Here is a 12,722-nt window from a genome sequence, read left to right as displayed (position 1 = left end):
GAGGGAGATCTCCAGCTAGTACCTGGAGGCTGGCAACCCTATATACCCTGCTGAGGTCCCTCATCTTCCCAGGCTCCATCCCCAAATCTCCAGGAGTTTCCCAGTCCAGAGCTGGCAACCCTACCCAGTCCTGACCCTGCATCTACTACACAAGATCCGTAAAAGCGGGAACAGGGTATGGCCTGTATGGATAGCCTGTACTCTTCCTTCCTCTTGTCTTGTTTTGTTTTTAAAACTCCCAAACCTGCAAATGGATAACATCTATTCCAGGGCTGGAGAGAAGAGCACACATCTGTCACCCGGGGCGAGAGGGGAGAAAAACTGAGAAAGAAGAAACTGTTGTGTGTAAATTATCACCTATTGTTTGGGGGTGGGGAGTATAAACTTGCACTGCCTAATTTTTTTAAAAAATTAAAAAGCAAATCTAACCTTTAGAAACAATACCAATTGAATCATGGTTACAGCAGTTAAAGAATTATAGTTCCAGAGGGCTAACCATGCTAGTTTTTCCAGAAAAAATAATGGCACTTTAAAGACTTTAAAAGATTTTATTCCAGTATAAGCTTTTGTGTTGTACGGAAAAACCCAGCAGGATCAAATGGCCAGGGGAGAGAAATAATTATGTACAATTCAAGAAGTGTGCAACTAGCATTCACTATAGCAGTTAAGGGCCGTTTTCTCTAGTTCTCCTAACTTGGTTAACACCAGACATGGCTGTTGAGTCCATGTTAAATTTTACGTATTACATCTCACCCTGTAACTCCTGCATTTCATGGCCCTGTGAGAACCTACAATACTGCTCCTGAAGAAATGGGCTCCAGTCCAGAAAATGTTATGCTGGAATAAAATCTTCAAAGAATTACATGGCCACACCCAACTCATTAAATGTCATTATAAGCCCTAACACAGCTGTTCCTGTGGGACTAATGCTGTGTTAAATGAAGAAGAAGAGTTGGTTTTTATATGCTGACTTTCTCTACCACTTATGGGAGACTCAAACAGGCTTACAATCACCTTCCCCTCCCCACAACAGACACCCTGTGAGGTAGGTGGGGCTGAGATAGAGTGACTTGCCCAAAGTCACCCAGCTGGCTTCGTGTGAAGGAGTGGGGAAACAAATCCAGTTCACCAAATTAGCCTTAGCCGCTCATGTGGAGGAGTGGGGAAATCAAATTCCGTTCTCCAGATCAGAGTCCACCGCCCCAAACCACCGCTGTTAACCACTATACCACACTAGTGGAAAAGCTTCAGAAGCATCCCTAGAATCTACGGTATAATCCTCCACACATTTACTTGAAAGAAAGCCCCACTGAGTTCAATCAGATTTACTTGCAAGTAAGATGGCCCAGGCTAGGCTGATCTTGTCAGATCTCAGAAGCTAAGCAGGGTTGGCCCTGATCAGGATTTGGATGGGAGACCACCAAGGAACATCAGGGCACGACGCGGAGGCAGGCAATGGCAAACCGCCTTTGAACGTCCTGGCCCAGGACATGGTGATGTTGGCCAACTTGGAAGGCTTTAAGAGGGGAGTGGACATGTTCATGCATTAGAGGGCTATCCATGGCTACTAGTCGAAATGAATACTGGTCATGATGTATACCTATTCTCTCCAGCATCAGAGGACCATGCCTATTATATTAGGTGCTTTGGAACACAGGCAGGGTAATGCTGCTGCAGTTGTCTTGTTTTGGGGCTTCCTAGAGGCACCTGGTTGGCCACTATGTGAACAGGCTGCTGGACTGGATGGGCCTTGGACTGATCCAGCATGGCTTTTCTTATGTTTTTATTATAATTATATCCCAACTTCACATGTACACTGATGGGATCTGTGCTGGCAGCAACAGACCAAGAAAGGGATCTTGGGGTGGTAGTGGATAGCTCAATGAAGATGTCAACCCAGTGTGCGGCTGCTGTAAAAAAGGCAAATTCCACGCTGGCTATAATTAGACGAGGAATAGAGAATAAAACTGCTGATATCATACTGCCCTTGTACAAATCTATGGTGAGACCACACTTGGAATACTGTGTACAGTTCTGGTCACCACACCTAAAAAAGGATGTTACAGAGCTTGAGAAGGTGCAGAAAAGAGCAACCAAAATGATTAAGGGACTAGAGCAACTGTCCTATGGGGAGCGGTTAGGACGCTTAGGGCTGTTTAGCTTGGAAAGAAGGGGGCTAAGGGGAGACATGATAGAGGACTATAAAATTATGCATGGTTTGGAGAGAGTGGACAGGGAGAAGTTTTTCTCCCTCTCCCATAATACTAGAACACGGGGTCATCTGCTGAAGCTGGAGAGCAAGAGATTCAAAACAGATAAAAGGAAATATTTTTTCACACAACGCATAGTTAAATTGTGGAACTCCCTGCCCCAGAATGTGATGATGGCTGCCAGCTTGGAGGGCTTTAAGAGGGGAGCGGACATATTCATGGAGGAAAGGGCTATCCATGGTTATTAGTTAGAATGCATACTGGTCATGCTGCATACCTATTCTCTCTAGTATCAGAGGAGCATGCCTATTATTTTGGGTGCGGTGGAACACAGGCAGGATTGCGCTGCTGCACTCGTCTTGTTAGTGGCTTCCTAGAGGCACCTGGTTGGCCACTGTGTGAACAGACTGCTGGACTTGATGGGCCTTGGTCTGATCCAGCAGGGCCTTTCTTATGTTCTTATATTTGGTGCTGTGGAACACAGGCAGGATAATGCTGCGGCAGTCATCTTGCTTGTGGACTTCCTAGAGGCATCTGGTTGACCACTGTGAACAGACGGCTAGAATTGATGGACCTTGGTCTGACCCAGCATGGCCTTTCTTACGTTCTTATGTTCTTAACGTCTCTTGCCCTGAAATCCTTACAGCGTTGCTGTAAGTCGGCTGCAACTTGATGGCAAAAAACCCCAAAGTGTCCATAAGATTGCAGCAGCCACAATATATTTTCTAGTTATAAAAGGATAATAGGTTTTCTTTGTCCATATGCCCACTGTAACGTAACTGTCAAGCACTAACAGAAGCCCACCGCCAACATTTTGGCTTGTATGTTCTGGGGTGCACAGTCCTCACCCCTACCTGTCACACAGTTAATAAACTACTGTGTGTGTGTGTGTTAAGTGCCGTCAAGTCGCTTCCGACTCATGGCGACCCTATGAATGAAAGTCCTCCAAAATGTCTTATCTTTGACAGCCTTGCTCAGATCTTGCAAATTGAAGGCTGTGGCTTCCTTTATTGAGTCCGTCCATCTCTTGTTGGGTCTTCCTCTTTTCCTGCTGCCCTCAACTTTTCCTAGCATGACTGTCTTTTCCAGGGACTCTTGTCGTCTCATGAACTACTAACCCATAGGAATAATTCCAGAGGGGTGGCCACGTTAGTCTGTTGCATTAATATAAACAATCTTGTGGCACCTTAAAGACTAACAAAATTTTATTCCAGGATAAGTTTTGGTGGACTAGAACCCCCTTCCTCGTTTTATCCTTTCTCTTGCGTGTGCTGCCTTCTAGTCAGGGTTGCCAACCTCCAGGTAGTAGCTGGAGATCTCCTGCTATTACAACTGATCTCCAGCCGATGGACATCAGTTCCCCTGGAGGAAATGGCTGCTTTGGCAATTGGACTCTATGGCACTGAAGCCCCTCCTCCACAAACCCCGCCATCCTCAGGCTCCACCCCAAAAACTTCCCGCCTGTGGCTAAGAGGGACCAGGCAACCCTACTTCTAGTCCATCTCTCCCTACCTTCTCTCTCATGTATTTTTTCTCTCCCACACAACACTGAATGCGTACTTCACTGCCAAAAGTACAGTACACTATAAAATAATTTTGAAAACTGGAGTGCCTGAAAGTTAAGTGTTTTAAATTACTAAGATAATTATCTGAAGCACTCTGAAGCGCTTTGTGAATGCTAGGTATTACTTATTTACTGTAATACTGTCGGCAAGTGATTTTTGTATCTTACCTTTTTTTGGCCCTGCTGAATGGATCTATGGTTTAAACCAGACCACTTTATCAGCACAGTAGTAAAAGACTCAGCGATGTGCTTAAACATCTCTTTGGAGCTTTGGGACAACTTGCTAGGGATATTTTTTTCCTGCAGATTAATACATTTATTTAATTTTATTCTACATTTACTACAGTAATGGATATTAGATTTTCTTTTCCCACGTGCCCACTATTGCACAGCTGTCAAGTAGTACGATTTTGAAATCTGGAGTGTTTGAAGTTAAGTATTTAAACCCTTATTTTGGCACTTAGAAAGTGCTCTGATTTTCAGAGGTGTTGAATTAATCGTTTGGGGCTTATGTTTTATCCAAATATAGTTACTTTTCGGCATCCATGTTAAGAGTATGTCAGTTTATTTTAGATTCACTGGGGCGTTTTACAGCCTTTTGGAAAAATGTTTGATGGTGGCTGCTTTCAGATAATGGGGATCCTTTTTTTTTTTTTTTTTACTCAGAGTTGTGGTAAAATCTGCACCTATTCACAACAACAACAGGATGGATTGTACAGGCTCATTTTTGTACACAGTACTCCAGTGCCTGTCTGCTTCTTAAAATAAGCTGAAGGCTTTATATGTTTTAAAATGGAGCCTTCTGTTATGCTTACCTCTTGCCACTAATCTCTCGTTTATTTCTTTTTTAGATGGCCAAATGCGAACCCTGTGAAAGAAATTATGACAATATGGTTAAAAAGCTCGAGGACCTCAACAAAGATTTAGAAAAACTCCTAGAAGACATGGAAAAACTATCAGGTGGTTTTATTCCTCCAGAAAGACTGTATTATTGCCAGTAGCACTGGTTCTGATCCAGAAAGGGAGATCTGAGTAGACAGCTGATTCTGATAAAACATCTGCATCACAGTGCTTAAGCTAGCTTCATTGAATCTGATTGTTGTGTCTGATATGGATGCTCCAGGGGCCACTAGAAACACATATCATGTACAATTAACAGATGAGTCAAGCCTGGGGTTGCCAACCTCCAGGTGATAGCTGGAGATCTCCTGCTATTATAACCGATCTCCAGGCGATGGAAATCATTTCCCTGGAAGAAAATGGCCGCTTTGGCAATTGGATTCTATGGCATTGAACACATGAAGCTGCCTTATACTGAATCAGACCCTTGGTCAAAGCCAGTATTGTCTATTCAGACTGGCAGCGGCTCTCTATAGTCTTTCACATCACCTACTTGCCTAGTCTCTTTAACTGGGGATGCCTGGGATTGAACCTGGGACCTTCTGCATGCCAAGCAGATGCTCTACCACTGAGCCACAGCCCCTCCCAAATGAAGTCCCTCCCCTCTCCAGACCCCACCTTCCTCATACTCCACCCCGCAAATCCCCAGGTATTTCCCAACCTGGAGCTGGCAACCCTAGTCAAGGCTGTTCCAGAATAACCCGGAGAGGTGTTAAACGTCTTGTGCAAATAAAACCGTAGATTTCTGCTAAGCGTGGATTTTCCTGTATGACAATAGCAACTGTATAAGAGTGCTGGCCATAAGAACGTAGTGCATGTGTTTTAAGAGATGCTGCTTTTACTTCAAGTGCTTATGAGTTTGTCTTCTGTAGTTTGACCCTAAGAATCAGGTAGGGGAGCATATTACTGAAAGAGTTTTGGTTTTACTTCACACTTTAATTGGGTTCTGGTTTCACCTGAACTCATTGTGGAGTGGATTGTATTGATACAAAGAAAGTCAAATACTGTTAAAACTAACTGGATAATTAAACAAGGCCTCTAAACTTAATCTAGGTTTTGTTGTGAGGCAATATTTGCAAGAATCTTCTTTGTTCCGTTACTGATTAGTTCAGCTAAATCTTTCCATTAATTAGTACATACCTATAAAACGTTTCTCCCTTTTTCTCTCAACTCCACTGTCTAAAGATTTTTAGCTACATATTATAAATAGAATGGGGTGTGCTGCATTCATTAAATTACTTGATTGTTCTAGAAAAAACAGTTCTTAAGGTCCCAGTGGTGCAGAGTGGTAAGCTGCAGTACTGCAGTCAAAAGCTCTGCTCACGACCTGAGTTCGATCCCGATGGAAGTCTGTTTCAGGTAGCCGGCTCAAGGTCAACTCATCCTTCCATCCTGCCGAGGTTGGTAAAATGAGTACCCAGCTTGCTGGGGGTAAAGTGTAGACGACTGGGGAAGGCAATGGCAAACCACCCCGTAAATATAGTCTGCCTAGTAAACGTCGGGATGTGACGTCACCCCATGGGTCAGATATGACTCAGTGTTTGCACAGGGGACTACCTTTACCTTTTTTAAAGGTCCCTTGGGAAGCATGGAGGAACATCCTGGTAGGTAGGTGCGTGGGTGGGGGAGATAGCACAAAGTTCAGGGGCAGAGAAGATCCTGTGCAAATGAAATGGTTCTCTAATACAACAGCAAAGTCATTAGAAACCCCTGACAGAGGGTCCTTCACTTATTCTATGACCTTAGTCAGAACACAAGAGGGAGGGCATCTTGGCCATCTTCTGGCCATGGAGTGGGGGTCACTGGGGGTGTTGGGGGGGAGGTAGTTGTGAACTTCCTGCTTTGTGCAGGGGGTTGGACTAGATGACCCTGGTGATCCCTTCCAACTCTGTGACTGAACACATGAACACCTGAAGCTGCCTTATACTGAATCAGACCCTCGGTCCATCAAAGTCAGTATTGTCTACTCAGACCAGCAGCAGCTCTCCAGGGTCTCAGGCTGAGGTCTTTCACATCACCTCCTTGCCTAGTCCCTTTAACTGGAGGTGCCAGGGATTGAACCTGGGACCTTCTGCATGCCAAGCAGAGGCTCTACTTCTGAGCCATGGCCCCATCCCTTAGAATTCTATGATTCTAAGCTGGATCTGTGTGTGTTGTGTGTGTGTGTGGAGGGGGTCACTCCCCTTCATCTGTACTGTCATCCCTGTCTTATTTGGACGGAGTGATTTGGTTTGTTTAAATGGTGTTTCCCCGTGAGCAGCTGTAGGAAAGGGTCGGAGACAGCCCTTCATATTCCTCTTCCAATGTTGATGTTGGACCAGCGCTCTAGTTCACAGATCGTTGCACTCAGCTGCAGTATTTCTCTTGTGTGGATTCCTGTTTGCAAAATCTTGGCGCCTGGAATGAAGGATTGGTTCTGGATTAGGGGACTTTAGAAGGCAGAGTAAATTTAAAAGCGGGCCTGTATTCAAAACATTTAAGAAACACTGTCCTAGAATAAATGTCGTGACGTTTCCCTCCTCCACATTAAGAAGATGCACTCTTCTCAGACCTGAGTTTTACAGACCTGAGTTGTCTGTAAAAGGTAAAGGTAGTCCCCTGTACAAGCACCGGGTCATTCCTGACCCATGGGGTGACGTCACATCCTGAAGTTTACTAGGCAGACTATGTTTATGGGGTGGTTTGCTCTTGCCTTCCCCAGTCGTCCACACTTCATCCCCAGTGAGCTGGGTACTCATTTTACTGACCTCGGAAGGATGGAAGGCTGAATCAACCTTGAGCTGGCTACTTGAAATCGACTTCTGTTGGGATCGAGCTCAGGCCGTGAGCAGAGCTTGGATTGCAGTACTGCAGCTTACCACTCTGCGCCGCGACTAAAACTCATTTAATTTTAACAAGGGGGTGAAGTGTTCCTGTTTTCTAGCTGCTGGAAAGGCTGTATAGGATAAACTCTTCATAGCTTTTTCCATAACTGCAAGCAATAAAAAAATGTGTCCTTGGTTTAAGCTTGGGATTATTGGGGCCACATTTCCTGTTGTATAGATCTCTAGACTCTATGCATTGATCAAGTGTCTGTAGTACCTAGAACTTCTGTATTTTTGTTTGATTAGTCCCTTTATTTTAAATTGCACTTGAAAACTGTATTTCCTCCCTTTCTTTCGACAGTTTCTTTTGATATTTACCCACAAACAATTATTGTAAAATGGATTATGCAAAAGAGATATTACTTAAAATACTGGCAAATGCTTGCTCAGAAGTTTACTATGATATAAAGAAGCAGTGGTTTAATATAATAATCACTGTCGTTTGTTAGCGCAGGCAATGTGAAGGTGAATTCAGGCAACGCATGCTGTATTTATATGCATAACACATGCAGTCTCCCATTTTTGTGGACTGGTGTTCCATGTCTGTGTTAAGAGCTATTAGAGAGAACATACGATGGCAGTTTCCATTAGCAAGACTGTCATAGGTAAATCTTCACAAGTAAAAAATGCTGGAGCAACTCTGTTCTCAGAGTCAATAACAATGTTGAGAAAATGGGACAAGCACACTAGGCTAGCAGTTATTGCAGTGCTGTTATTTACAGGCACTGGTTTTAGTCCCACTTAAAGTTTATCATATTTGAGAGGAGATACTGTCTTGTTAGCAGCTTTGCGCTTCTTTTCTCCTTGTGCGCGTAGCTGTCTTCTTTTACTAAATCTCAGGAGATAACTGACAGTGTCTATTGGGTTGGTCCCAGTGCAGGCGACCTGGATGGCTTACGACATGGTGGTGATGCGCGCCAACCCAGACTTGGCCAGCTCCATGAGGCGCCTTGAAGATGCCTTCCTCACCTGTAAGGAGGAGATGGAGAAGAACTGGCAGGAGATGCTGAAGGAGACCAAAAGCGCCGAACAGAAAGAATGAGTAACATTTGAACAACGCTGGTGGGAACGCGAGCCTTGGAAGGCTCCATCTGAAGAAATCACTTCTTCCAGCATTTCTAAACGTCTTGGAAAATGCATTTTCAAGAGCAGTGTCTGACGTGCCTCTGTATCAAATTTTCTGTTGGAATGGGCAAATATATATATATATATATATATATATATATATATATATATATATATATATATATATATACACACACACACTGATGGTAGTATCTCACACTGGCTGTATCGTCTAGCTGTGCATTAGTTTGTCTATAGTTCTGTCAGCAAGTGGAAATGAGAATTCACTTGGTATATCTCAATAAATATTTAGATTGTGATAACGCAAGTTGCTTTGCTTAAGTCAGTAGCGTCCTGCTTCTTGGGGAAGGTGTGTATGAGACAGTGCCACTCTAGTATATGCCAAAGTATAATCGCCTTGATTGCAGCCGATTGAAATCCAATTTGGTGGTGCAGCGTGAAGTGTTGACTTTTGATGTGTGTTGTAATGCGACTAACAGCTGGAGTGAGCTGACCCAAGAGCTGCCACTGAACACATGAACACACATGAAGCTGCCTTCTACTGAATCAGACCCTCGGTCCATCAAAGTCAGTATTGTCTACTCCGACCCGCAGCGGCTCTCCAGAGTCTCAGGCCGGGGTCTTTCACATCACCTACTGGCCTAGTCCCTTTAACGAGATGCCAGGGATTGAACCTGGGACCTTCTGCATGCCAAGCGGATGCTTTACCACTGAACCACAGCCACTCCCACAGGTTGAAAGAGCTGTGTGAATGTGCCCTTATGGCTGAATCAGTGCATCCATATATACATTATGTATATTAGTTGTTACTAGTGAGATAGATGCCCATCAGATAAGGAGAATGTGTATGGAAATGCTGCCATACAGATGAACTGTAGCTGAGTGGGTTAGGTGAATGGGAGGTCTATTCTCAATTCTCTGCAGGCTTCTACCTCCGGGTGCCTATTAAGCACGTCAGGCTTTGCCCCTTTCCTTAGGAGGTTTGTTAGTTGCTTGGCGTGCAAAAAGAACTACCGCGAGGGTGAGAGGATTGAAATAATGACTGCCAGTGTCACAAAGACTGCCGGTGCTTCTTTAAAATGGGAAAACAGTGCCATTTCCCCATGCAGTTCCGTGTTGATGAGGCATTTGGGAGCTGGCTTTCAGGCGAACAGTGGGTTTCCCCAACGTACCCATTATCTTCTTCTCACTCAACTGTTGGACAGAATTTCTCCCACCCATGCCTACAAAATAGTTTGCAAAAGGAAGAGTCATAGATAGCCCTACTTACAGAAGTGTGGAGGCAATGTTAAAAAATAAAATGGAAGGGGGGGGCAGATTGCTCCAGGGTCCCACAAGGCTGAGGGCCCCCAACATATGTGTCGTATTGTCTGAGGTTACTGGACAAGCAAGGTAGTATTCACGTCACTGTTGACCTTTGGGGCTCTGGCTTACAGAAGAAGAAGAGTTGGGTTTTATAAGCTGACATTCTCTACCACTTAAGGGAGAATCAAACTGGCTTACAATCAACTTCCCCTCCCCACAACAGACACCTTGTGAGGTAGGTGGGACTGAGAGAGTTCAGACAGGACTGTGACTAGCCCAAGGTCACCCAGCTGGCTTCATGTGGAGGAGTGGGGAATCGAACCCGGTTCTCTATAAAAGATAGAGTTGGAAAGGACCACCAGGGTCAACTAGTCCAACCCCCTGCACAATACAGGTAATTTACAGCCACCATCCCCCCACACCCCCAGTGACCCATACTCCATGCCCAGGAGATGACAAAGATGCCCTCCCTCTCATGATCTGCCTAAGGTAATAGAATCAGCATTGCTGACAGATGGCCATCTAGCTTCTGCTTAAATCAGATCAGTTTGCTAAGAAAAGCAGGAATAAGTCACATGAGCACAGGAAGAACACTAAGGCCTTTTATGCTTGGCTGTTTCCCTCGCGGTCACCCCTCCGACGAGTTCAGGTCTTTGTGTTGATTGCATGCCGTTTCTGACCATCAGAGGTTGCCTCGCTCTCCCCCTGCCTTTCCCCACCTTTTGCCCGCGTTTTCAAATTCAAGATGAAAACAAGTCTCTGAAAACGCGCATATTTTCTCTGTAGCCCTGGATAAAATTATTCTGATGCATGAGGAATAATCTGGAATTTTTTTCCCCAAATGCGTATGGATATTTGAACTATTTTAAATTACCTTTTTGTCTTTGCTAATGTTTGGAAGAAGAAATCTGTGTTGTGAGGAATCTCACTTATGCTGTGTAATTTGAAAAAAAAGAAAAGAAAATACAGTGAAATGGGAAAACGTTGCCTCCCCCATACACAGTCACAAAACCAGGACTTGTCGCAGATGGCAGGTGTATATTAGCACAAATAGCATTTGACTGAAATGTGTGTGTGTGTGTTTTCATTCTTTGGGTTTTGGAATCTTCTAGCATCTCTCACTGTCATCAGATGTGGAAAAAAATAAATATCAATGGTGAAAAAGATACAGAATGGTTCCTTGGGGGATTTTCAGCTCGGTATCTATATATCTAATTCTCAACCTGGCTCCACTTGCGGATACTTAATTCCGCGAATTGGGGCCAGGTGCCAAGAAGGAAGATTTCCCCGTAAACTTGGGGAGGGAAATTTCCCCCTCACTATCACCAATTTTGTGTGTGTGTGTTAAGTGCCGTCAAGTCATTTCCAACGCATGGTGACCCTATGAATCTATGTCCTCCAAAATGCCCTATCTTTGACAGCCTTGCTCAGGTCTTGCAAATTGAGGGCTGTGGCTTCTTTTATTGAGTCAATCCATCTCTTGTTGGTCTTTCTCTTTTCCTGCCACCCTCAACTTTTCCTAGCATGACCATCTTTTCCAGTGACTCTTGCCTTCTCAAAATGTGACCAAAGTACGACAGCCTCAGTTTAGTCATTTTAGCTTCTGGGATCAGTTCAGGCTTGATTTGATCTATAACCCACTGATTTGTTTTTTTTTTTTGGTAGAGAAGATGCAACTAAGCATGTGAACAGAACCTTGCAATGCATGTTTGCTTCGAAGACTGACTCCTGAGTTCAGAGGAATCCACTGTCAATGATTTGCAATGCAGCAATATGGCCATTTATGCATGGAAGGTTTTGCCTTGGATTTGCCGCTCTCTAGATGCACATTTCCCCTTCCGAATTCTGAAAACTCTGCATGGGGGCTAATTTTTTGAGTTTTGTGAATTTGGATGGGGGAAACGTGCATCTATCGAGCAGCAAATCCAAGGCAAAACCGCCCCTGCGTGAAGGTTACTGTCCCCATTCATTCACAAATGAGGGAGATGGGAGTAAGCTATTCGTGACCACTGGGTGGCACTCACGCTCAATTAAGATCAGCTTTGGGGCCGCAAGTTCTCCCCCGCCCCAACACACTTACCAGCGAATAGAGCTTAATTTTCAGGAAACGTTTATTTCTGGAGATATAGCCAAACAAACACAGAAAACAGTCAGGGACTCTCCAGAGGCTGGCATCCCAGATTTCTCTCAAGGAAATACCCTTTAAATCCAGCCTTTCTTCAGGGTATTTGGTGGCGTGTGCCTGTTATTCGTGTGTGAAAGAGGCAACCTCTTTTTAATGGGATCCAGTACATGGGGAAAGGGCCTAAAGATAAGGTTGCCAACCTCCAGGTATCTCCTGTTATTACAACTGATCTCCAGCTAATAGAGATCAGTTCCCCTGGAGAAAACGGCCGCTTTGGCAATTGGACTCTATGGCGTTGAAGTCCCTCCCCTCCCCAAACCCCGCCCTCCTCAGGCTCCGCCCCAAAAACCTCCCGCCAGTGGCGAAGAAGCACCTGGCAACCCTACCTAATGAGCTGTATGTTACTGAAAGCCAAGTAGGGTTGCCAACCTCCAGGTGGTGGCTGGAGATCTCCCTCTATTACAACTGATCTCCAGGCGACAGAGATGGCCATTGGACTCTATGGCATTGTAGTCCCTCCCCTCTCTAAACCCCTCCCTCCTCAGGCTCCATCCCCCCAAATCTCCAGGCAATTTCCAACCCAGAGCTGGCAACCCTAGAGCCAAGGGTTTTGCCATCTCCTTGGGAAATGGAAAAGAGCAACATGGTGGTAAGAAAACGTCCACACG

The 12,722-nt window shown here is 44.7% G+C and overlaps 1 protein-coding gene across 1 annotated transcript; it reads left to right on the top strand.

Annotated features, from left to right (window-relative positions):
- Positions 1–4,625: 4,625 nt before the first annotated feature.
- SYCE3 (synaptonemal complex central element protein 3) lies at positions 4,626–8,580 on the top strand. The gene is made up of 2 exons (XM_056849233.1): positions 4,626–4,734; positions 8,414–8,580. The coding sequence occupies exons 1-2, from the start codon at positions 4,626–4,628 to the stop codon at positions 8,578–8,580; spliced, it is 276 nt and encodes a 91-aa protein (XP_056705211.1).
- The last annotated feature ends 4,142 nt before the right edge of the window (positions 8,581–12,722 follow it).

The sequence above is a fragment of the Euleptes europaea genome, chromosome 4 (genome assembly GCF_029931775.1).
Source record: "Euleptes europaea isolate rEulEur1 chromosome 4, rEulEur1.hap1, whole genome shotgun sequence".
NCBI classification, from domain to species: Eukaryota; Metazoa; Chordata; class Lepidosauria; order Squamata; family Sphaerodactylidae; genus Euleptes; species Euleptes europaea.
This window is presented reverse-complemented; position numbering and strand designations above follow the sequence as displayed.